This window comes from Camarhynchus parvulus, chromosome 3 (assembly GCF_901933205.1).
Source record: "Camarhynchus parvulus chromosome 3, STF_HiC, whole genome shotgun sequence".
Taxonomy (NCBI): Eukaryota; Metazoa; Chordata; class Aves; order Passeriformes; family Thraupidae; genus Camarhynchus; species Camarhynchus parvulus.
This window is the reverse complement of record NC_044573.1, coordinates 7,363,074-7,390,362: the sequence shown is the minus strand read 5'-3', so window position 1 is coordinate 7,390,362 and position 27,289 is coordinate 7,363,074. Positions and strand designations below refer to the sequence as shown.

Sequence of the window (27,289 nt, the reverse complement as noted above, 5' to 3'; positions counted from 1 at the left end):
AACATGATCAGCTTGCCAAAGCAACCCCGAGCTGCTCTCCATCTGATCCTCAGCCAGCTGCAAGCCCAAATCCCACCTGTGTGATGACTAAGCAGCTGGAGCAGAGCAGAAACAGCTCCTCACCTCCTGGCCAGCAGGGCACTCATTTCTTCCATCAACCCACTGCCTCCCAAGGGAAGGGGTCCATTTCCACGGCCACCGTCTGTTTTGGATGAAGCAGAGCCTCCTCCTCCTCCTCCACTCGAACTGGAGGAGTCTTCACCCTTCAGAGCACACAAAAAGACAGCAGATGTGCCAACAGAATGAGAGCTGACTTCATGGAACCAGCAAAGTTCACGTGCAAGAAAGGCATTTGCTGGGAATGTCCCGACAAAGGCAGGAATAATGAATCTGACTCCATGTTCTCAGAAGGTTAATTTATTACTATATTATATTATATTATATTATATTATATTATATTATATTATATTATATTATATTATATTATATTATATTATATTATATTATATTATATTATATTATATTATATTATATTATATTAAAGAATACTATACTATACTAAAGAGTACAGAAATGATATTAACTCAATGCTAAAAAGATGATAATGAAACTCATGACTCTTTCTAGAGTCCTGACACAGCTTGGCCTCAATTGGCCAAAGAGTCAAAACAACTCACACCAGAATCTAATGACTCCAAACACATTCTACATGTGATCACAACACAGGAGAAGTAAACGAGATAAAATTGTTTTCCTTTTATCTGAGGCTCCTCAGCTTTCCAGGAGAAAAATCCTGGGTGAAGGGATTTTTTCAGAGAATGTGAATGAAACAAAGGTCTTACTTCCATTGAAATGGTGGCTCTTTTGCTCAGTGTATGAGACATCAAACTGGTAAGATACTGGGCAAGAAAACACTGAATTTCAGCAGGAGAGAAGCATTCTTATCCATTCTTATCCTTTTCTCTGAGGCTTCTCAGCTTCCCAGGAGAAAAATCCTGGGTGAAGGGATTTTTTCAGTGAATGTGAATGCTACAGGCACAAGTGCATAAAGGATGGCACGGGCTGGCAGCACATCCTGTAATGCTTTTTTCTTCATGATTTAAGCCTACCCCAAATGCCTTGATACTGCTGTTGACCTTGACCAAAGCTTAGAAGCGGGGGGACAGGAAGGTGAAAAAGAAACCAGGGTTCTATTTACCCGTGAGACTTTCCTAAGTTTGGCTCCGGCGAGTGCAGCTGCTAGTCCAGTTAGAGGGCGATTATCCTCGGCCACGAATCCCGCAGAAAAGCCCGAGGCTGGCAGGGGGGGAGCCGGAGGGGGCAGGGGAACGGGAGGGGCTTGGCTGGGCAGCGGAGGAGGTGGCGGTGGCGGCGGGGGTGGCCCCGAAGGTGGCAGGGGAGGAGGTGGTGGAGGGCCAGGAGGAGCTGGGGCTGCTACTGAAGACTGAGCTGGGCCAGGGGGCAGGGGAGGTGGAGGAGGAGGTGCAGGTGGTCCTTGGACAACACCTAGTGTCAGAGAGAAAACAAACGGAAGACATTAAGGATTTAGAAAACAAAAGGTCTTGCTTCCATTGAAATGGTGGCTCTTTTGCTCAGTGTACAAGACATTAAAACCGGTAAGATAATGGGCAAGGAAACGCTGAATTTCAGCAGGAGAGAAACATTCTTATATAATGTACTAAAAAAATTACACAGTATCCTGTGAGAGATCAGACAGTTCCAGAGACATTTACATGAAACCCTTCCAGTCAGGTTCTGGGCTGCAACCAAGAACAGCTTTACACCAGGAAACAGGCAGAGAGTAAAGTCAGGCATGAGCATCGTAGCAGGAGAACAACAGGGTGTGCTCACGTGGTGCTGAACAGTACCTCACTGCATTAACAAGCACTGATACACCACCCAAACATCTGAACCCCTGGACTGTTCCACTGCCAATGCTGATTTCTAAGCTGTATGTAAATCTTTCCTTTAAAATAATTTCAGCAATCAGCTTTTACAATTTAATACAAACAGTAATTAGTGAGTTAGAAGACTGACATGTATCAAGCTAATGGGAAAAAGCTCTTCTATTTTTTATCTCTCATTCTTCTACTTATTTAAATTCACATTGTTATCCAAATACAAAGTGTACTTTGAAAAAAGAATATTCTGATGATCACTGCAGTACTATTATTATTATTTTTATTATTATTGGAAGAGTTTAAGAAATCTTGACATAGACAACAGCTCCACACCTCCAGAGATCCTACCTCTGTCTCACCAAAAGCACCAAAAGGCAGGAAAAATACTGCACAACTACCTCAATCTCTAAAGGCAGGAATTTCACATGTGAGTCTTCCTGGTTTCCTACTCTGCTACCCACTGCAGAAATTCCAAAGCCTGTTAAACCCTCTTGGCATCACTCACTGTCCAAGTGCACACTTTTATTCCACAGTAGAAGTGAGGCCATTTATTCTATTTCCACTCCATCCCAAAGCAGCTCAGACCTTCATTTCAGACAGGAGGATACAAACATGGTCCATTCTGCATGGCTTGTACCAGGCTGCTTATCCCCCAGGAACCCCTCTGCCCACACCTTTGGAGCTACTGCAGAGTTCTGTACAAAGACCTGCATCTACTAAATCCACCTAAATCTGTTAAATCAGTGTAAAAGCAGGTTAACAAAGACATGTATTACCATGTAAAATGCATTTCTAGCATATTGGTGGAGTGTTCATTGAGGCTGTCACCTGCTTAATCAAACTTTTTGTCCAAAGTCTTCTTAGCTACACTGGCAAAATACTGCAGAAAGACCTGTCTCTCTGTATCTAAATACACATGTATATATGTATGTGCACACAGCAATGTATCAAAATACAACCACTGCCCAGAAAGAAATGCTGTAGGCGTCACACATGCCTTTCTAAATTTGAATTGTTCCTCACTGAAGGCCATTTACATGTCCACAGCCCACACATGTGCTCCTGTATGTTGGCTGCCATTAGAAAATGGATGATCTATGAACTAATGAAGTGGTAACACCACTTCCCAAATAAACCATGGTCTTACTGAAGGTCATTTACAGGTCCAAAGCCACACATGTGCTCCTGTATGTTGGCTGCCATTAGGAAATGGATGATCTATGAACTATGAAGTGGTGACACCACTTCCCAAATAAACCAACAGTGCAGGGTTTACCAAGCAAGAACGTGACCAACTGTGTTCTCAAAAGGCGAATTCTTAAGAAATTCGGATTTCACTCATGACAGGCCACAGAACATCAGCTCCTAGGCACAGAGCTCTTCCATTTCCCTTACCCCAGCAGTGTTTGGCATTAGGATCAGTGCAGCCTGGGGAGCACCGTGCTCATGCCTGGGGGCAGTCAGGGCTCTGCCCCTTAGCGCATTAGTAGCAATAACAGAAAGCCTTACCCTGCTGGCTCGGAGCTTCAACCGGCTGAGAGGCTGCCTGCAAGACTGGCTCAGAAGCAGAGGAGTCTCCCAGCACAGAGTTTAGAGAGTTCTCAACAGAGGCAGGGGTAGCTGCAGAGGGAGAAGGGAGAACACTAGGCTTGGATGAGGGAGTCGAGGCATTCGGGGAGTTGGGAGAAGGAGAAGCTTGAGGCCCAGAGAGTGACAGAGGCGGAAAGGAAGGCAGCGGGGGGGGAGGAGGTGGCGGAGGCGGCGTTGGACCTGAGGTAGAAGGTGAAGGAACCGGATAAGCCAGGTTTTCGGGAAGCCCGTTGGGAGCCGTGGGAGAAGACGTGGACGCTTGGGCCGCCGCGCTGGAAGCCGCCACGGGCAGGACGGGTCTGGGGCCGGCGGCTTTGCCCGGCGGGCTGCTGATCATGACCGGAGGAGACGGGGGCAGGGGCGCGAAGCTGGGCGCGGCCCAGGCCGCAGGCCTGCTGCTGCTGGGAGGCAACGTGGCCGCGGCGCCCACGGGAGAAGGGGGCCGGGAGCTTTTGTTCACGGGCCGAGGAACCGTGGCGTAATGGGGGAGAACGGGGTGGAAAGCCGAGCCTAGGGATGTAGCAAAACGCGATGCAGAGTGCCTTAGAGGCGGTGTAGGGGGAGTGGAGGTCGGTGGTGCAGAAGTCACTACAGCGTACTCCGGTGTGGCCTCGGCCATTGGCGCTGAGACTGCTTTTGCATATGATGGAGGAGGTGCTGAAGGAGGCTGGCAACTGGAGTATTCAGGAAGTGGAGTGCTATACGGGGAGTTGTCGAAAGATGGAGCTGGACAGAAGATGGAAAGCAGCAGCAAAGGCAGGATAAAAAAAGGAGAAAGAGAAAAAGGGAGCTAATGAAGCAACAAAACCAGCATTCGAACAAAATGTAAAAATGTAGACTACAGTTAGTACCAGAGGATTAGGCACAAGTGAAAATACTGTTAGGAAAGTTTTACATATTATCAACAGCTGCTCTTAAATTTTACCAACTCTTTTTGTGCCAACATTTGAATTTACAAGTACGTTCTAGAGAAAGTTTTCTCAAATCCCATCTGTGAGATGGGTTAGATATGGGGTTGAGCAATCAGTCTTTTACCCACTTTTATCTTCTTGTTTGGTTGCAAACTGCAAGCAAATGTAGTGATCTTAACATTTGTTTCAACTCCACTAATAAAACACTTACCATAGGCAGCAAGTGTCATCTCTCTATTCCCCAGAAAAAGCTGCATAGCAAATATTGAAAGTACTGGGAATAAAACTACCAATAAAATCCTCTGCTCTAAAATGACTTACATAGTATTCCTTGACTTTCACCATGAGCTGACTTATGTAAATTGAGTTTGAGATTGAAGAACAACCAAGCACTTGACTAATGTTCCATTATATTACCAAAATGAGAAAGCTTTCAGTTATCACTGGATACATTTCCACAGGCAGTGCATTATCTTATCTACAAATACAACACATTTCACTGAAATGTTACTTCAATGATAGATTAAGCAAGGCTTCAGACTGAAAAGCATTTCTCACACTATTAGTTTGCCTTATATAGCAACATACCTTCTAGGGGTTTTTTCTCAACTTAAGTAATGACAACACATTTGTTGAATAGAGCACACAATGATAAGGTATTTAGAAAGTTTAACTCATCACACTTCAACCAACGTTGGAGGTGCCCAAAATGATTCAAGTTCTTCCACGCAATCAGAGAGTGTGGCAGTGGAGTGAGCAAAGAACGCAAAAAAATTTATTTCAGAATTAATGGAAAATTATGACAGGAAAGCCAAATATCTTAGACTTCTTGCCATAAAAATAGGGAAGGAATTCCAGCAAAATGAAGCCTGAAATACTGACTGTTGCTACACAGCTGTACACCCTTGCCATTTGTTGATTCTCTCCCGCTCCATCACTCAAACACATCAAGAGCGGTCTGGTGGTAGAACACGCTCGGATTTTGAAATTCTTACCAGCATTTGAAATTCTTCTCTCTCTTTCCCATTCCAACTGTTCCCTTTCCAACTGTTCTTGCCGTTCTCTCTCTTGCCTCTCCCGTTCGAGTCGTTCCAGTCTCTCGCGGTCCTGCCTCTCCTTCTCCTGTCTCTCCCTCTCCAGGCGCTCCTGCCGTTCCCTCTCCTGCCGTTCCCTCTCCAGCTGCTCCTGCTCCAGGCGCTCTCTTTCCAGCCTTTCCCTTTCCAGCCTCTCTCTCTCCAGCCTCTCCCGTTCCATCCGTTCGCGATCCAGCCTCTCCCGTTCCAGCTCCTTCTGCCTCTGCTGCTCTTGCAACTGTCTGCAGTGGTGAGAGAAGGAAAGAGACTAAGCTGCAAAGTGAAAACCAAAAACATCAGGCAGCTCTTCAAAGGACAAGGAGATAAACTAATCGACAGTCCTGGAAGCAGCCAGAACAAAAACACAGCATCTGTACCTACCTGGAAGTCTTAATCCTAACATGCCACTTTTCTGAGCTGGATAATAGTTTTATTATGTTTACAGTAAAAAGAATCAGATATCTGATTTCCTCTTAACTAACTGAACATTCTGAGAGACAGACTTCAAGAGGTAATTTACTGCTAATTTACTAACTGATACAATCTTCCCAGTTTGGGATATGGAGTTACATTTGTTCTTTGCACGGTATTTTATACTCACAGCAGTGAACAGAAGTGCAGTGAAATAGCACTAACACAAATACTCATTAAAAAAAAGAAACACCTCAAATAAATTATGGTTTTTGGATTAACTAGTCAGATCGAATTCATCCATATTTTATTTTATTCCATATCCATCAAAATGCACATGTGTCCATCCTCACTTGCATCTTAACAGACACACACACAGATGAACTGGCAACAACATGAGAACACCCTGAAGGCACAGGAAAAATGGACATGGTCAAAAAAAATCCAGGGTGCAGCAGCCAAGGAAACATTGCAGGGAGCTGGCAGGGCTTCCAGCTCATGGGAGGCTTTGCAAAGCAAAGCAGAGAGGGGGAAGATGTGAAGAGGAGGAGAACAAGTAAAAGCCAGGCAGTGGAAATACCCTAAGGGTAAGAAAAACCTTGCAGAATCCTCTGCCAAAGCACTGGGTTGGCTGAAAGGACTTTCCTGAAAAAAGAAATGCAGTGGGGAAAGCTATATACCACCTGTCTGATCCTTTCTTCTCAACTTGTTCTGTATTTTCTTTAGGATTTTTTTAGGGCTTTTTAAAAGATATATCTTCCTAGTTGGTTAAAATACAGCCTCTTGATTTTCAAAGCTTTTTCATCTCTTGGGGATAACTCAGTGATGAAACAAAATTAGGCTGATCCTCCTCCCAGCTGTGGCCAGTATGTTCCTGTCAGTACATAACACTGAAAATGCTGCTAGTTGTTGTTCTCTATTTACTTCTTGTTTCCAAAAAAAAAAATAAATCCTAGCAATTAGAAAGAAAATCTGATCTACAAAGCACAGAGCCATTTTTTCTGCCATGTTTCAGAAGCAAACTGATGACAGCTTCTCAACAAACAAAAAGCACATCCAGGTCTTAACTATAAAGCAGAGAGGAGATCTGAATTTTGACACCTCAAGTTAACAGATGTGTGTTTTCTGTACTATGCCACTGGGCAATTTAATTTGGACAGTCACTGGCAATACTATGCTGTATATGTAGAGTCATAAGGACAGAATTCTGAAAAGGAAGGGAATTTCAGCTGTTTCACTCCTTTTCATGCCCAGAATTACCAGCAAAACTGCAAACTCCAGCCCATGAACTATTGTTATTGAAATCCATTCCATTTTCAGACCATTGTTTCTCCTTTACAAACAAAACAAAATTACAAATTTTGAAATTTTATTATTTCTATAACCAAGTAAGTTCCTGTTATGCACAACAAAAGGACTTTTTCACTACTTAATTAATTATCCATCAGAAGCAAAAATCCAGTTCTGCTCCTTGACCATTTCCTCCCTCAGCCACAAACCAAAGCTGTAAAAGCAGTCACTGTGAAACCAGAGCTGCAACCCAGCTTTTGTTAAACGACTGATTTTTACTATCTGAAGTCCACTAAAAAGTCTGGTGATTGACCCATACATATTTGGAGCCAGTAGAGGAGTCCTAGAAATGTTAATATAATACAATATAATATAATGAATATAATACGAACCACAGAAATATTAATTTAGTATCTCCAAGAGGTATTAAAAATATTTTTGATGTTACACTTATGCTTGTTCTGTACAAAACTAATTTGACTATGTGCTCTTTCCTCTCCTCAGATAAAACCTATTATTAGAGGAAAACAGGGTTTTCATCAAGGCTAACTTCAGCTTGGTCATGTTGAAATTCTTTTTTTTTCCCCATAAAGGAGAGGTGGATGCACATGTTTGTATCTAAAAGACTGTTCAGAGCAGAAGACAACACTGACAGACTCCAAAGCAGCTTTGTTTATTTCCATCATTCTTTTGCATCCATTTGCCAGAAATGAGCATATTCTACCTAGAAATGTACACTCTGTTCATCCTAAACCTAAAATGTAGATATGACATTTGAGATGATAAACATTTCACGTTATATTTAGTTTATAATACTGGAAGGTATCAATTCCCTGGGTTTAACAACAACACATCAAGCAACTGCCAGAAAATTTCTTTTGCTTAAGTTCTTAATTTCTTTACATGAATAGAAGCTCAATATAGGTCACTCCTCACACAAGGGCAGCTGTTTTGCAATAAGCCATACCAAGGGCTCTGCCACAATTTCCTATTTCCATAAACAACCTGGAAAAGGAACAGTGAAGTGCTTGTCATAAAGCTCCTTAATAATATTTACTTATTTAGGACAGCAAGGATGATGGCTGATTATAAAGAATTACTGATGGATCTTCTAATTCCAACTAACCTGGGAATAAAACTGGCAAATAAAACTCAACTGAAGTGAAGCAGGGCAGAGAGAGAGAAATATCTGCTAAATGAATTTACAAAGTGCTGGACTTTGGGTTGCCTATGGACCCAGGAGTGAGATATAAGGGTTACAACAACATCCATTCATTAATGTGTCCTGTTCAAAAACCTCAAGCAGATGCTATTCATGAAGAAAGGATTATGGACAGTACAGAAATAGCACCACCCTGCCTCACAATCCCTGCATCCCTGCTCCCACCTCAAAACAGGGAGAAAATCAGAACTGAAAAGATTTTAAGAGCAGCAGAAAACTGTTATCAAAAGTACCCAACACCTTCCATCTAAAAATAATTTAGAAAGCTGTAATTCTGTATTCTGGGGACAACTGGAGCTCTGAGTGACGGGGACACCCCTTCACAACAGCTGGGAGAAAAGAGCCAATGAAAATAATGAGAGCAAAGCTCAAAAGAAAAGAGCAGCTCTGCACATCAGGCAGATGAGCTATGGAACTCCTTGCCAGAGTGATTCAAAGGAAGAGCAGGAAAAAGCCTACAGGGGAAAAAAACAAACCAAACCAAAACAAAACAACCATGGGAAATCATTTAGAAAAGAGAAACTCCATCTTGCAGAAGCTGTTGAACCAAGGGATGCCCAGAGGATGGAGAGCAGCAGAGGGAAGCATTCCAGGTGTTTGGCCTGGCACAGAAGGTTTTGTGTCATAACAAAATGCATCTAAGTGTTTAAATTTATTCTGAACCAAAAAATATTTCAACTGGCAATGAACACTATCAAATGATATTGGCCAAATAAGATAAAAGACAGTGAAATAATCACTTTTATCCACACAGCACCTGAATAACAAGTACTCATGAGTAAGGCAGTATTTAACATTTCTTTTCTTTTCTTTTTTTTTTTGGGTAAAAGAATCCCCATTTCCCATTTCTTCAGGAAATAAAAGGAATAAACCCAGAACTTTTTGCCAGGAACAAAGTTAAGCACTTTGCTTACAATACAAATGCTCTACCAAGAGAGGGCAGCAAAATACCTTGCAAGCATATCTTATAAATATGAGATTAAATACACCATTGTTGAGAATAATTCCTCATTATATGTCACTGAAGCATTCCTTTGTCAACAAAGAAAAAAAAGAAGCCAAAACAACAAGCAAACAAAAAAAAAAAACTCCAACCAAAAAACCACACCTCATAACTCACTACACTTCTGCTGTCATTTTAACAATTTTAATAAACCTTTTGAATAGCAAACCAAAAGGTGCACAGGTCAGATGCCAGTAATGAAATCAAGTTGCTTTAACACAACTTAATAAGCAAGGAAAAATTCCATAAGCTACACACTAGATCTTAGCAAGTGTTACAGTTGTAGCTAAAAAAGATTAAAAGCACATTTGATTATTCAAAAAAAAAGGCATTAAATCCCTCTGGCTTTGTTTAGTCAGCATTAGATAGTATAATGATATTGTTAAATTTTGTCAGAGATCAAAATTATATTAGACAAAAGCATTAGCAGATTAAGGGGAATCATCACACCTCAATTAAAGTACATCTGAATGTCAAGACTGGTAGTTCAAGAACCCTGTGAAAGCAATACCTGAAATCCTTCAGTCTTAAAAGCACATCTGGCCACCAGGACAACTTTTGAAAAAGTTAAAGAGATACTCAAAATGCCCCAGAGAGCTGTCTTGTACTGAAATGCTTGTTATGCAAAGACAATGTGATTATTCCAACTATTTTAGAAATGTGACTTATTAAATGTAAGAGGTAATTTCCATGGAATAGCTGAGCCTGCTGTAGAACTGCACATGTCAGTCACACACAAGGTGCTGTTACTCATGTTTAGATTCAGAGTCAACTTCAGAATCTCAGAATAGCTGGGAGCTTTATCACAGTGACTGTTCATGACACTTTCTTTGTGGATTTTAATTAGCTTCATGCCAAAAGCATTTTGGGAAACTTCACTTAGGGGTGTTTTGGGAGAGGTTCTTGGTTATTTTTTTTTTGTGGTGCTGTTTTTAAATTAGCTTACTTTAATACTGCACCAGCTTTTAAAATTATTTCCCCTCTTGCCCTTATACTTTTGTCCAGTTAAGGAGATACTGGCAGATACTGTCTGAGGATAAAGAAAGCATCATATTTACAATACTACCTTGTGACTTAATATGAGCATTAATCCTGCAGTTCTTTGGGCAGCCAAGCAGCAGGAGCATGACTACATTCTTGAAATAACACATGGGGGAAAAAAAGATGCAATGAGCAGAATTAAGCACACACTGTTGCATCCCCGCTGGAAAAAATCCCCCCACATTCTGTGATGGTGACAATGTTTAGAATTTCTCCTACATGACAACTGCAAAAACAGAATTGCAGTGAATTTACTTACCCAGGTACACACAAAGCCTTCCTGGCTTGCTCTTGATCATAAAAAGGAATAACAATTAAGCAGCCCTGCTGTCTCAGCTCCTGTTATTCTATGAAATGAGCCAGCACCACATGCACACTGAGATCACTTTGCATTTAGCAAGTAGCACCACTTCATTCAAAGGCCAGTGTGTGTGATGGGTGACTAGGAAGCTGTCTCAAATTAATACTATTTATTATTTTTGATCTGTACTGGGGAGGGGGAAGGGAACAGATGGGGTTTTTTTAACTTCTGCTCCTGAAGGTGAATGACTGTGAGATCTTCTGGGCCTTCTGCTGAAGATCTCAACACAGTCAATCAAAAGAATGGAGCCCTCAGTTAATTGCCTTAAAATATGGCCATTACCACACAGCTTGAAGAGAAGACAAAGATCTCAACCAGACTGAGAAACTTCAGTGTTTACTGGTAAAACAATATTCTGGTTCAGAGCAGACTTAAGAGCCAGAGGGAATCTGTCCTTCCCTGGGACACTTTCCACATCTAAGCCTCCGTAACTTTGTCACCTGCAGCAGTCACTGGATTTGTGCAAAGACTCCATCCACCAGAGCAAGGATGCCTTGAAACATGAAGAAACTCCAGCTGTGTCAAAACCCAGAGCTTCTGTCACAAGGGCACCAAGAGGAAAAAAAACCTATGAGTAACAAATGCAGAGCTGAAGCAGTCTGCAAAGGCTCTGGCAGGTCACCTTGCTTCCTCAAGTGGAAGTTGTGCTGCACATTCACATAAATCTTCAGGACTCTAACACTAGCTTGCTTTGCTCTTGGCTGTGAGATCAAGCCATTACAGTTCTTCCTAAAAAGATGATAGGAAACTGCACTGAGGAGCCCATATATCAACCTGAATAACAGAGTTCAGCCACGAACCTGGAAGGCTTCTTGTCACACAGCCAGATACATTAAAAACAGAGGTATTTCCATGAACAGAACAAAGGCATCTCTGTATCACATCCAAATTCAGGAGGCACTGAGCTGACAGACACTCCAAGATGAACAGAAACTTGTTTGAAGTATTTAATTTTAAAACTCATTGTAGAAAACAAAGATCCAAAACAAAGCCTGCAGAAAACAAAATATCTTGAGGAACAGACCTGACTGAAGTAATTGCTGCATTGAATGAAGAGGTCAGCTGCAGGCAGATAATTCATAATATTTGACAGCTGTTAGTTGTCATTTATGAACACACCAATTTCACATTTCATTCTTTCTTGGCAGAAAAACTGTGTGTCAAAGCAGGCCATCAAATCACTCAAAGATCAATATGAACACTATCCCTGTTTTGTCTGCTTAAAGATACAAAAACAAGGCAAATGAGGGGGGAAAGATTTTTCAATATGTGTATTAAAAGAAGACACCAAAAACCATCACCTGAGTTACTAAAAAACAACGTGGACTTAAAAACATACAATTGAGGGGAGATTTTCTGTGTCACTCATGGTGGGTTTTTTGCTTTTTTTGAAAAATATTTTCTTGCTTGTGCTGTTACTTTTTCTAAAATGACAAAGTGTGTAAGAAGAGAGACATAAGGATGACACTAAGAAGGCAACATGAAGGTTGCCAGACTATTGCTGGTTGCAAGTATTGCAGTAATATTCTCCACTTATTGTTCTGAAAGTTACCATTCAGGCACTCAGTATAAGAAAGGAAATGTGGTCCTAAGAAAGTACTCAACAGCTGATGCATCTCACTTTCTGTGTTTCACTAGGGGTTTTTTTAAGTTTTAAAGGCAAGAAATCTAGGAGTAACTACTATGCTAAATTCTAAAAGGTCTAAAAGTGAATGTATCACATCAGCTATGATTAAAGCCAGGCTCATCGATCCAAACCAACTGAGCTGCTCAACCTGGAGCCCCAGTGTACCCAGGCTTTTGGGGCTGCCCTGAGCTCCTCTAACCCTGCCTCCAACTGCAGAGCAACAACCAAGCCAGCAATGTCTGGAGTTTTATTCTCAAATGCTGTTAGCCCCAGCATGTGGGCACAGATAGCATTATCTAATCCAACAGTCACTACTCACTAGAATACATCTCACATGATGGTTTCTCCTCCTCCCAGCACTGAGTCACTGCAGCAAACACAGCAGCTGGCTGCAGACAGGCTACACAATGTCTGCCTGGGCCACAGGCACCAGCACAGATGCAGGCTGACCTCAGCTCCATCTGCAGCACCTTGTCCTCTACCTTGTGATCACCAGGAACACTCTCTGGACATCCACAGAAGTAGATACAGACACAGCCAAGCTACTTTAGCCTTGTTGAAACTATTACAGGGAAAAAAAAGTGCTTTGACATGTTATTTTGAACTTAGCTCCTAGCTTGATTTTTAATAGTTTAATCCTCTGATCATCTTCTGTACAAGTTCAGGAAAGTGTGTCTGTTATGGCCCTTCAAATTTGCAGGAATTTATTTGAGTAATCAAAATGGAGTACAAGCATTAAACTTGCTCTTCCATCTTTAATATTAAATATTTATTCACCACTCCAAAATTCAGCATTTGCCACAGAGCTCACTCTCCTGTATGGTCACGCAAACCTACTGAATATTTACAATATCTCAGTGCCTACACATTATGTACTATGGAATGAACACACACCACCCCCCAAATTTCATAATTCATGTCCAAAGAGAAAATACATCCACATCTTGGAAATTTGCAAGCTGTATTGACATCAAACACAGGCAGCCTCCACAAAGACTGAGAATCTTCATAAATAAGAAGTACAGGATGCACCAATAACATAAGCTTAGCAGAAGTGATCAATATTTAATCCCTTTGCATCTTCCTAAGCAATCTCAGCTGCATAAACTTCACTTGGCATGATCTAACTAAACTCCTGCTCTAAAACTCTTACCAAGTCAGCTTTATTTTCTGTCAAGTGCTTGACAGTCAGGACAGTTTCTACCTGAGCATAATCCACATGGTGTCAGAGGAACCCAGACCAGACTTAGTCAGCTTGGTACAATGAGCAAGACACAGGACTCAGAAGATCTGCCAAGTCTGACTGTTAAAGGCCAGAGGTTTGTGAAGTGAGTTTATGTATTTGCTCTGGAACTGACAATTTCTGCCACTCTGAACTGTGCTCTGCACCTTTGGTTCTTTCAGCAGCACTGAGAGGTGAGACTGGTTCAAATGATGGTTTGTATCAAACACTTTACATGGGGTGAAATGATGAAGGCATGTTAATAACTGCATTTATCATGATTTTGAAACACTGGAAATAGCTGTAAGGACCTGGGTTTGTGCAATGTTCAGGCAGCTTTCTCTTGATCGGTCACCATTGCATGTAACACTTCCAATGTCCATTTGATTTTCCCTGTACATCAATGTGGTCCACATTTTGGTGGTTTTCCCCTCTAAAAACAGGACACCTACTAGGAACTCTCATTCTATTCTGATCATCAAAATCTGCAATATCATATATTATATCATATCATATCATATCATATATCATCCAACCCCTCCTGTTCTCCTTCATTCTCACGTATCTCAACTCACATCAGCAGCAAGGACTTGCTTTGTTCAGCAAGACACCAAAAGAAATTTGATTGCTACAGGTCCCATTGGTGCACTGATGCCTGTTCTTGTGCTCCTCACACTTCCACAGCAATCCTCCTCTCTTCCACATGAATTGAAAATTCCCTCTTGGTATCTGTCAAATGCTTTACTAAAGCCTTTCTGCTTTTGTGAAGAAAATACTGTCTGGGTCCAGTTTACTGTCCAATGTTTTATCTGTTACCAAAGTCAAATTAACAGGCTTTCATCTCCTTGATCAAAAGGGATTTAAGGTTTAAGAAGAAGCTTTTATGTTATAAGCTAAAAATGCATTAGCTGCAAGTAGCAAGAACTAGGTTTTATCAGTCAAGCAAAAATTAGTAGCCAGCCACTATGATAAAGACATGAAGAGACAACTACAAACTTGAAATTCATTAGATAGAGGAATTCTAACAGACTAAGGGATCTATTAATGCTCTTGCATCAAACCTCATTAAGCCTAATTTTCCTCATCTCCATATTTTCAATAATATTACCTCAAACTAAGAGAACATGAGCTTTCCTGGCAGAAGCTAGAGCACAGAAAGACACCTGTACTCGTGGAATTTTAGAAAAAAGAAGAATCTCAGCAGTAGAAAAACCTACTTTCATTGGCAACTCCCTCTCAGTAGTGAATTCCAGTGAGTACAACTGGAACACAATTTCTCAAAAGGGAACCACAATAACCAAAAATCTGTGAAAATGTAGAACAACTTTCAACTCCAATTTTGTGTTCTGCATTAAACAGAAAAATGCTCACAGAACTGAAAGATTTGAAAGCAATTCTACTGATGTCATCAGAATACTGCCTAATGGAAGAGTGGTCTTCTCAACAGATTAATGTTACCAGCATCTACAATTATGCTGTAGCCACACAACACCCATTACATCTACCCATAAAGCCAGGTTAGTCTCTGAAAACTTTACTACAAATGGAAAGGAAATTAGACAGGCCAAAAAAGAAAAGAAAAAAAGAAAAAAAAAAAAAAAAAAAGCCCTTTTTGATTCCATCTAAACCATGTCTATGCCCAGCTACAAACGATACAATCATATGAGTGGATACTACTGACCTCTCAAATCCTAAACCAAAAAGCCAACAACTCCATCATATTCATGTGTATCTCAGATTAGAGCTGTGTGCTCAGTTATAATCTAATCAACCCATTTGCTTTTTAAAGAAATCCTATTTCCTTGAAAGAAGCTTTTGGATAAATGGCACCATTTCAGAAGCAAAGGAAAGCTGGAAGTTGTACATCTGGCCACTAAGTAGGGAAAAGTTACAGGCTGTGGGAAATCAGTAGAAACAAGGCTTCCAGGGACACACAGCCATGGGCAAACTTTTATTCCTTTAAACTACAATACCTACATTGACACTAAATTGCAAGATTTTTTTCTCTTAGCATGTGTTTTCAAAACAGCTCAGGAGTATGTAATAATTACTAGGTTACAAGGGGGAAAACATTTTACTGTAGTTGAAGAATAAGATTAGCAAAATTCAGAAAAAGTTTAATCTGTAAAATAAAAATACTTGCCTTCAAGTCTCTTATTTACTAAGAAACTGCTACATTTGACAGCCTCTGAACTTGTACTAAAACTAAGAATCTTTCCATAAGATGTTACAAAATCCACATCATATCAATACTAAATTCTAGCACAGGCATACCCCTGTGTTTTCTTTAACAGTAACACCACAAATCAAACTAAACATACAAGGAAATAAAGTATTTAATAATTAGAACCCCTCCTAATATTCTGCTGTTGCATTTTATAAACTTGTAATGTTTTTGAGTACTTACGAAAGAATTCGGTCGAGTTTTGGTCCATGACGCCCCTGAAGGGCACTGGGGGGCTTGTACACCCTCATCATTCCTTACTATCTGTACAGTTCCTGTCTTCCTGGAGCTCTTTATTTATGAAGCAGTGACCATTTTGAAGTTATTTATAAACATTAACTCATTAAATTCCCAAGTGTCATATTAGATACCAACTCAGTGACTCATATTCCTGACAATGTATTTACCATGGCTGGGAGAGAAGGTAAATTTACATGCACCAGTAGCACACACAGGCATGCCATGAACTAATCTTGTATTTTAAAATGGTCTTTGGCATGAGGTAACTCTGCAGTTATTAACAAATATGTATGTCAGCTGAAGCTGGCTCATTATCAATCAGTGGAATTTATAAACACTGCCTGGCCACCACTCTGACAAAATGAAAAACAACCCACAGAACAAAATATCCCTTCAGTTTGGAGGATCAAAAATGGAAGCTGGAGTGTTTTAAAGCCTGCTATTACTGTACTGAAGTGAGTGCAAATTAAGGAAAATTACAGCTAGCATCAAGTACTCCCTGAGAGGGAAAGCATCCACCATGTGTTAAGGTTTCTTAAAAGACAGTAACAAAATTATCAATTCACCAGAAAAAATTACTTCATTACACCTTATGTGTAATCTCGGCCTTATAAAAACCTCAGTGTTTCAGATGGCACATCTGGTCCTAGCAGCCTTAGGAACTGTACCACTGCCCAGTAAGCAATACAAATATTCAAGTAGGAAGCTCTGCAGCAAAATAAACAAAGCAGTTTTACCCAAAATGTAAGGGCATCTAAATCCTTTCTAAAATAGAGAAAAATCTCTGAACCAAAATAATGTACTTCTGCTGGCAATGAACTAATTTCACTCTTCAATTCCCAATTTTCCCAAGATTCCTGAACACTGGTTATGAAAGCAAAGGAAAACATCAGACCCTGATGGTTGAAGAGCTCTCTTTATTATGCCACTCTTCACTGGTCAGTCCTTTGGCAAAATACTTCTGAAGAAATGTTTCTATTTCTGCCTAGGAAAACCTTGAAGCTCCAAGCCACATAATTTAACTTTGAAATTAGTCCTTCTCTGAGCAGAGGGTTAGACTAGACCTCCACAGGGTCCCTTTAATTTTCATGCAAGCAGATATTTTTCTCCAGCTTAGAATAATTTGAAAACCATTTTCCTGCACTTAACAGGGGAGTCAGTTACACACTACTAAATCCAGGCACACCTAAGAGGAGGGATGGGAGAACAGAACTCAAAGACAACTATTATCAAGCCACACTTTAAAGAAAACCCCCACCCAACAGACACACATTCCACAAGCCATAGACTTGGCACAGCCTTTCTCCTGATCCATCACAAACCCCATGTTCCTTCCCACGCAGTAACATTTATTCCCATTTCTTGCATTCCCTGTAGTCTTACTGCTCCCCACAGGATTCAAGCCTGCCCACACTGCTTTTACCCTTTACTGAGATTGGAAATGTCACTTGGAGATATGTTAAAAGTAATATATACTTAAACCTTTTCTTCCCAACTATTTACTACTCCCTACATGATGGTAGTAACTCTTGCTCTTAGAGTCTGAAAGCTGCAAGACAGTTACTACAGAAGAGAAGTTCCAGCTTAGAGTTAATTGAACTTTATTATCACCATGTAGTAATGAGACTGAAGAAGCATTTGTGAAATGTTTTAACAAAATTACGTGTTCTTCTTAAGCTTAATGACACAACAGCAATAGTCCTTCCACGGGCAATCTGTCTAGCAGCATGAGTAAACATTCATTCCAGTTTCAGGGAAAAACAAAACAAACCCAGAAGCAGACTTCAAAGAGGACATTGCATTAAATGGAAACAAGTTGAGCACACTGATGAAAAAAGCCAAGCCATAAGAATGCCATCTGATAGGATGTCCTTCACATACCAAAAATTTCAAGAGACTTTCAGAGCTCTTAATATAGGGCAGCACTTTGAGGAGATGCCACTCACAATGCTTCTCTCAAAAGTATTTCAGTATTATAAATTTCAGATAATGCAGCTTTCTAAAGGAACAGACAGCAAATAAAAATACTAAAAAACACTAATGTAGGACAGAAAAAAATATTGAAAGAAAAAAAGGCTTTTTAAAAGTCTGTCAAAAGAAGTGACATAAAAGACTTTTATCATGACAGCAAACTTGCACATAAACACATCAAACAGACAGATTTGTAATGAGGTTCTTGCTATTTGTTCTTAAACAAGGTAACTTTCAGATAAAGTGATTCCTGCTCAGATTTAGGAAGACACAGAAGAAAAGAGACAGACAAGTATGATGCCAATTTTGATGGCAACCCTTTGTTCAACATTTATAGCTTCTTTATCAAATGAATTATTCCTAAATTGGCAATTAGGTTCTGCTGACCTTTAAATGCTGAATAGCAAAATAGAAAAAGCTTCAGTGCTAATTAGACCCAACATGTTTAAGCATTCTTCCAGTCAGCACAAAAAGCTATTAGGTGCATTTACACCATCAGTCTGGACCACCTCCCATTTATCCAAGGCTCCTGTTCCCTGGATCTGTCCTGCATGTGAATCATTCCCAACATCCCTTCAGGAAGGGGACAGCTAATCTCCTGGGAGTGTTTTGATGGTAAAATAATCCAGGATTGCAGCACAGGCAGTGTGCTTGGGACAGCCCAAGGTCTTGCTGTTTTCCCTTAGCCCAGTGTGGCAGCGCTGTCCTACAAGGCTTTGCCATGTCACACACCCATAACCCCCACACTCACCCCACATTGCCACACAACAAAACTGGGAATATGGCAACCACAGAGTTTGTAGAAATTGGGCACTTCATCAATACATAATGATTATTAAAAAGAAGGGGAAAAAACTCTGTATGTTCAAAATGCTACAGGTCTGAAGAAATATCCCACAGGGATAGCAATTGAATGGAACAGCTAAACGTGGAGGAAGCCCCAGATGGCCCAGGGAACACAGACCAGTCACTGAGGGCAGCACAGATATAACCAGCAGTGCTCCAGCTGAAAATTAAACTGCTAAAGGCTCCATCAATTTATACACTAAAAGCAGAAAATTAAGGGGTTTTGCTAAAGAATACAGTGTAAAGGCAAACAAGATTTCCAACAGAATGTTCTGATCTAGCACATCCACACTCAGGACAAAAGCCCTGTCATTCCTGATGACTCAGTTCTCTGCTTCTAAAACTTCCTTCCTCACTTGCTGCTTTTTTCAGCGTCAACAACTGAACACACAACAGTCACTGGAAAATTAATTAGCCTGGTTGAAAATGACAACAGTGAAATCTCCCAAGGCTTCCCCTCTGATCTTCAACTCTTTCCTGGCATGCCAATTCCAACTGCATTGTTTGAATGGGTGGAGAGCAGGAACAAGGGATCCAGCAATAAAGTTTTTACAGTGGCACTGAGAACTGCACAGACAAATGCTGCCCTCATTCAGGAGAGCAATCCTAAGTCCTTGACATTTATTTTCTCCTCATTAGCAGTTATCACTTCCTTGAACTGAACAGCTGCTCACTTTTAATACCATACCTTCTCTGGATTTCCATTTCTTCTTGTGATGGACCATTTTGTATTTGAGAGGGAAGCTGTGAATTCTGTCGAGGCAATGTAGGACCTAAGAGCAAAGACAGATCATAAATTAATGGTTTGAATTTTTACCATGCAAAAAAAAAAAAAGCACAAAATCAAAAAAAAAAGGCCAGCCATCACACAACATTTTAAGAACTGCTCACTTTTGCTTTTTAAGCCAAACAAGCTCAACAGCATAATGCAGCAAATAAAAACTGCAACCTCACACAGGTACAATGTTACCTCACACATCTGCAGAATGAATTTATTTCACATGGATGGAAAGGTCTCACAAAAATGCAAAACAAACTTTCTGCATGATGGAATTTGACAAAAGCTTTGAAAAGCACTCCAAGTCTGATTGTTTTTCTTAAAACAATGAACAAATACTCTTGGAGGAGCAGGAAAGGCTCAGAAAATTAAACCACTCACCTAAATAGAACACTGGAAAGGGGGGAGAAAACAGAAAAAGGGAAAAAACAAAAGAACAGGAGAAAAACCATCAGAACCATACCACCACACTGAGAGAAGGAAGATAAAGCATGTTTCTACAGGTCACACCAAAATTTACTCAGATTTCAGGTCATCAACTTGGATCCAAGACCTTTTTTGCATAGCTAAGTATTGTGTCCAAAGGAATGGGGCATATAACAAATGTGCAAACTGTGAATTCTGCTAAGCACAAGAGATGCAAAAGGGAAGGTCATGCAAAATCATCTTCAGCCTTTACTGATGGGAAATTCTGAACCACCCAACTTTCAAGTAATTGTCTATGTGAGATCTGTATTCTAGAAACAAAAAAAGCTTTAGCATTTTAATCACAAACGTATTTACAGCACAAAACTGTGTAAAAAGAGGTGAAGAACAAAGTGTGGAATGGAATACAGGAGACCATGGATGCATTGCTGTTGTCAGGCAGTAATCTAGGAAATTATTTAGACTACAGCTATGCTCAAGATTTTGGAATTTATAAGAAACAAGAATTGAAATCAATTAAAACATCAAGTTTTGAAAATGTCCAAGAGCAAAGCAGTGATTTCCCACTGATACTCCACCAAACCAGTTAAAGTTATGGAGTTGTAATGATATCTTCCCCATCTCAAATGTCAAAATGCAAAATCTTTTCCTATCTGAATTTGTGAAAGTCACCTAAACCCATAAAAAGACCATGTGTGATACACTGACACATCAAGGACAGGCAATTTGCTTGAGGCACAGCAAACAAGTGCCTTGTTTAAAAGCCCTGCAAAAAGGCAAATTTCCTCAGAATGCCACAGTTTTGTGTCCACTGTGATCTTTAATCATGAAAATTATAAAAGTGTACACTATCTATGTACCCTACAAATACAAAAATAATGGGACTTGATTGTGGAGGATGAAAGCAGGCAGTGTACTACAGATGTGGTGATTTCCTTAGTTATTCTTTCAGCAAGCATCAGGCCCTTATACCTCATGCCTTGATGTTGCTTGGGATGCACTAGTTTTGCAATAAGTATCTCCAAGAGACACCTCCAGGTATAAAACCTGTATTTTAATGCAATATTAAAAAAACTGTATATTTATAGTCCAATATTTAAAAACTATATATTTTTAACCTGTATTTTAAATGCAAAAAAATTAATTATTAATTTATCATTGCAGTTAAATGACCATTAAACAGAAACATCTGCCACATGGCTCATCTGGAAAACTTTTTCGCTTTAAAACTTCCATAAGACACACATCCTCCTCTCCTCTGCCCTGTGAGACAGGTGGAAAGCTTTATGCCCATGACAGCAGCTCCCAGGCAGCTGGGCTATTTGCTGCCTGCAGCTTTTCATGGCCTTTCACAAGCAGACACAATCCAGCAGCAGTGAAAGGTGCTGTAAACACCAGCTCTGCTGCTTGCCATGCCCAGCAGAACACTTGGAGTAAGTCAAGGCTCACAGCTTGAGCTGCAAACTGCAAGCAGCACTTTGAGTATCAGATATGGGATGAAATTCCTGTCTTATTCCTCAGAACAGGAACATGCTGACCTGAAAATTAATAATGAAAAACAGAAATGAAAAGAAATGGTCACAATGCGTCCACATTGTAGAAATTGAGAACCAGAACTATTTTGTGCTGAAAATGCAGTAGAAATGAAAAGTTCAATTCAGCCAATTTAATCTTTAAGAGCATTTAAAAGTTTTTTTTGAAAAGGTATTATCGTGCTGCAGTAGCTGGGTGCAGACCTCCACTCTCCAACCTTTAAAATCCTTCTTTAGCCAACACCTCCAGAAAAGTAAACACCAAACTTCATCTGCTCTGGCCATTCCAACACACCTTAGCTGTGAGAAAAACCTGTTCTTGTAGCCTCCAACTTTGTTCCAGAGCACCGTCCTTCAGAAAACCACCAATTTATCCACCAATTCTACACATGGCAAACATGAGCCAGCCAAGGCAGCTTTAGCTAGGCCAGCCTACTCCAGTGATGGGCTTCTTTCACAGCTATGCACATAGGAGAGGAAAAAAAATCCCCTGCTGGCAATTAACCTGGTGGTTCCAGTACTTCTTACACGTTTTTTTGCCTCAAGGAAATGCAAGTTGAGTATACCAAAGGCTTTCAAGAAAAGGGATGTTCAGCTCCCAAGTCATTTGTCCTGTTTTCTCGTGAAATTTCCCTCTGCAACCACCCTGCTAATGAACATTAGGAAGTTAAAGGTACATGCCAGGTGGAAAAATATGTTTTATCCTAGAAGGTTTATTACAGCAAGCCAAGACTACCACTTTATTGCTAAAATACAACTGCCTGGGTAGCAGGACAGGTGGTGTATTAAATAAACAGGAACTAGGCAGTGAAAACCTCTCTCAGAGGCTTCTGAACATTTTAAGATACCTCAGAAACATCAACCCCCATGAGAAATATTCAGATACTGCCTGGAAAAGAACTCTGATCCTTTTACAGGATCAATTTATCTTTAGAAGCCAATATAAGCCAAGCGAGAGATGAGGCTGAATGGTCTATTCATTCTGAGTTTTAAAGAAAACCTAACATCTCTCTTTTTCTAAAAAAGCACAGATGGTGCACTCTGCAGCACATTCTGACAGACAGAGGATATAATTTTATACTAATTTGTTCAGCAGCCATTCCAGTTTCAGTGCTTTCTGTTTTTCAGCTTATTTTCACCTTTGCATCACCCTTCCTCTATGACAGTTCAGGCAAGTGTGCGGTGAGAGGTGGACTGGCAATCTAACACATTAAAAATCTCAGGGGAAAAAGCCTGCATGAAGCATTTCCACCAGCTAGATGACAGCCAGACCTGGTGCTTCATGCAGTCACACAGACAATTATGGTGGCATCAACATCAGAACATCAACATCAGACTGCTGGGGACTGCCTGAACCAAATCAAGCATCCCCAACATCACCCTTTTAAACCACAACCAGAGTTTGAGTTTATGAAACTCCTTAATTTTTTTTAGCCCCAACTGACTGGTTACTTTGTATCTCTGTTCAAAAGCCAAACCAATTTCAGTTGTACAACCCTATGAAAGCATAGGAAGGAAACACAGGGTTTGTCCTCCCTCAATGCCTTTTGTTCCTCTTTTGTGACCGTGGTTACAGGGGTGTGAGGATGAGGGAAGAGACGAGGATCTGACTCCATGTTTCAGAAGGCTTGATTTATTATTTTATGATATATATTATATTAAAACTATACTAAAAGAATAGAAAAAATATTTCCTCAGAAGGCTAGCTAAGAATAGAATAGGAAAGAATGAATAACAAAGGTTTGTGGCTCAGATTCTGTCTGAGCCAGCTGGGCTGTGATTGGCCATTAATTAGAAACATCCAACATGGGCCAATCACAGATGCACCTGTTGCATTCCACAGCAGCAGATAATCAACGTTTACATTTTATTCCTGAGGCCTCTCAGCTTCTCAGAAGGAAAAATCCTAAGGAAATGATCTCTCATAATAGATGTCTGTGACACTCTTTCAGTTACCTCCTCTCTTTTGGAGTGTCACACCACACCCTACCCCACTTCTTTTCATGCCAGCTGCATTGGATGTTATCAGTGTTGACACTGGCTGATATTGAAAATATCACATTCCTGGAGCTCTAAAAAACCCCCAAGCATCAGCTGTTCAAGATTGGCACAACACATGTCCTGCAAGTTCTGCACTGAGTGTTTTCCTTTGGCTGGACAGGCTCACTTGGGAGCTGGTAACACAAGGATGGATGAAAAGGGGTTTGGGGGAACCAGGGGCAGCCAGATCATGTGAAATCTTCCTCAGAACCTCACATGCCCTAAATGAAGAGGGCAAAACCACACAGCAAACCTCCCACCTGCAATTACTGTACTTCAGAGTACAGCTTATTCTCACCCTAATTTTTGAATAAATTTACTAAAGCTGGTCAACTATCACACATAAGAATTTTAGTTTGAGGTAAAGATCTCCATTTTCTCCCCAGAGAAAAAGTTTATACAAACAACTCAGTGACTAAGAAATCCCGCTCCTTCACTTCTCAGTATGTTAGTGCCAAAAGTAAGCAGTGTTCCAATTATACAGTCTGATATCCAAATCAAAGTGTGGCTTGTCTTTTAGAAGTCTTTTCCAAGACTGAAAGTGGACAGCAAATTTATTTACACATTTATATGATATAAACATAAGTGACCTGGCTAATTATAATCTTTAGAAAATATTTTCTTTAAGGACAGTTTGAATACTCCTATTAAACAAAGCCCACACCCCAGGCAAGAGTTCAAAGCTACAGCCAAGAAAGAAGATGTGTTTTTGTTAGGGAATATAAGAACTTACCAAAAAAAAAAAGTGTGTTTAAATGGTTAAAGGTTTTCTGAATGAATGGAAAGCAGGCTTTTCAGAGATCTGTGCAGGAAGCAATAAGAACAACAACTGTGGTATCCCTCTTTGATGTGTCTCCAGCTCCATTCAGAGCCTGTCCTGCTCCAGGCCATGCCAGAACAAAGGCTGGGTTGATTTTCTAACCAGCCTTGAGCAGAACCACAACCAAGTCACTGCTCGAGCCACAGCAATTTATTTAAACTAATAGAGACAAGTTGTCATCTTCAAGTACAGATTTTTGATGCAGTATCATCAAAATACCAACGAGGACAGCATGGGTTAGAAATTTTTAAAACCCAAGCAGACACACTGAAAGAAACAAAACGAACCATATATAATGTATTGTTCATCATATATCAGTGTAAAAGTTCATTTTATGACACATATCCTCCCAACAGGTGTTATGGGTTTATATGCAAGACCATGATGGCCAAAAACTAGGGCATTAACTAATGACAAAATTTTCTCTAGTACTTCTGTTTGGGTGAATCACCTCCCAGCCAAGGCTTCCCCTCCCTTCAAACCCCTACTTCCTCACTCCCAGCTCCCTTCAGCTCAGTTAATTCACTCATCACTCCAAATTTGAAACGAAACACTTTCCACTTCAATCCACAAGCTCGTTTAACTTGATCAAGGCAATAAAAGGCACCAAGAACAACAAAACTATTCATTAAAGCACACATGAATTTAAGTAGAGGTAAGCCTCCTATCAGTGCCAGCAGAAGCCCCTATCAGAGCCAGCAGTGCCTTGGAAACCAGGCTCTGATAACCTGGGAGCCAGGCTTGGCTCAAACCCAATTTTCTGGGGGACATCAGCAGCTCCCAGTGTCCCTCTGCCACCCTCTCATGCCCAGGGACAAAGCTTCACCAGCAGGGAACTGCAGCTGCTGGATGAAACTACAATACCACAAACATCTAGGAGCAAATATTGAAGTTAAATCTATCAATAGCATCCACTGTGGGGTATTTAGAGCTCCCCCTCCACCCTCAGCTGTGCCAAAATTCGATTAAATAGCAATGTTATAGGTGATGGCTGTCACTGCTGGGGGATAATACTACAGAAATGAGCCTAACCAAGGTGTGTTTCACAGCTATCTTCATGACTTTTATGAAAACACCCTGCTCCCAAAAGGCAGATTAAATCTATCTCCAATTTCTACTGATAATATTTTTAAAGACAACACTATAAGCCCCCAACTGTAAAACAGACTGACATTCCTCTGTGTTTATTCAACAAAACTTTATCCATAAATTAATGTACTTCTATTAATATTTGCCATGCAGTTTAGACCAGCTACCAGATTTTAATTAAATTCTTCAGATTGTTCACCTAAAATTGAATGCTTTCACATGATACACCACTAATTCTGAAGAACCAAAAAAAAAAATTAGAAACACCATACAGGCAACTCTTAAAAGTTTGTATAACTCTGAAAACTTAGCAAATCTCCCTTCACTTCCAAACACCACAACTAACACTGATGATGCTTTCAATAATTTTATCTGCAATTACAGTGAAGAGGAAATACTCTGCCCAATAAACAGGTAGAATTTCCTGCAGGGTCAGCATTTTGGCACATAAATCAGGATTACCTAATCAGTATCAGCTATTATAAACACCTAGTAACGACCTAAAAAATTTATGTAATCAATCCCACATTTAAAAGGAAGGGAAAAATCTTGTTAGCAAGACCAGAGATATTATCCAACTTTTGACAACACAGGTAATAAAAATACCATCATGTTACTCCTGTTCTGACAGGGAGTGCTGACAGCCTGTTCCAGAGGCTTGCTAAGAGTACAGGTACATCATTACTTCACTGCTGTGGAATTTCTGTTCTCCCAAAACAAGTTTTAGCATGACATGAACCAAAGCAGTAGAAAGAAAAGCACCCCCCAAGCTCCACATACACTTCTCTCATTTCAGTCTTCTGCAGTCTCTCTATATATTCCAATTAGGCAACCCCAATTTTTGTTTCAGTTTGCATTTCCCAAAGATACAAAATTATTCAATCCATTATTTGAGTGCATTCCTCTATCAGCAAGGATTTAATTACCTATCTCTGCTGGAAGAGAAAGGACTGCACATTAATGTACAGCTGTGAATAAAGATTTGTTTATTTAATAACTGGACAACCTAACTTCTAGAGTTACTCATTCAAGAGGAATTCAAAAAACTTGAACCACAGGGGCTTTTTCCCCTCCAAGGTCAGAAGGATAAAATAATGAGACCTTGGAAACAAAAAAACCCCTCTGGTTCTTTTTCTTCCTCCCCATTTTCCTATGAATTAAACTGATCTAAGGCAACACTAGAACAGATGCACTGAAGCCCTTCATGACCTTGCCTTTATATCCAGAACATTCCAAAATATTTTCAAGAACCAATATATGTAACTGCTACAGATTAGCATCAACTGCTACAAAAAGCATCACAAATCTTACATCTATGTAATCCTATGAGAAAGAATGAAAATAGACTTATTTACTGTTGTGACATCCTTGCTTCAGTTCTTCTGCCGCTTTCATCTTCTGCAACAAACAACTCCCAGGACGTCCCCAGGTGCAAATCACACATCCAGAAACCCCACACTTAGTTTCCTATTCTCTTAGCAAGGCTTTCCTGAGGTTCAAGACAGATGCCACACAAAGCAACAGTGATTCCAGCTGAACTAGAAGGTGCTTTTTGCAGCACAACTGAGTATGATGCTCCTTTGTTCCTCCCAACACAAGCTTCCCTTACGTGACCTTATTCCTTCAAAGAAATAATCCATTGTCTCACACATCAGAGAATTCTCAGCTGTC

General features: G+C 40.3%; 1 protein-coding gene across 6 annotated transcripts in view; it reads right to left on the bottom strand.

Moving 5' to 3' along the window:
• ENAH (ENAH actin regulator) overlaps nucleotides 1-27,289 on the bottom strand; it is a 91,355-nt gene that overhangs the window by 14,155 nt on the left and 49,911 nt on the right. For 2 of the 6 annotated variants that reach the window (XM_030946013.1, XM_030946014.1), the window contains exons 4-8: nucleotides 19,622-19,706; nucleotides 5,398-5,717; nucleotides 3,411-4,217; nucleotides 1,199-1,506; nucleotides 124-263 (exon numbers count right to left, since the gene is read on the bottom strand). In XM_030946013.1, the coding sequence (XP_030801873.1) occupies nucleotides 124-263; nucleotides 1,199-1,506; nucleotides 3,411-4,217; nucleotides 5,398-5,717; nucleotides 19,622-19,706 (1,660 nt within the window). The remainder of the gene's footprint in view (nucleotides 1-123; nucleotides 264-1,198; nucleotides 1,507-3,410; nucleotides 4,218-5,397; nucleotides 5,718-19,621; nucleotides 19,707-27,289) is intronic. The other 4 variants (XM_030946016.1, XM_030946017.1, XM_030946018.1 and 1 more) reach the window with 2 other exon arrangements.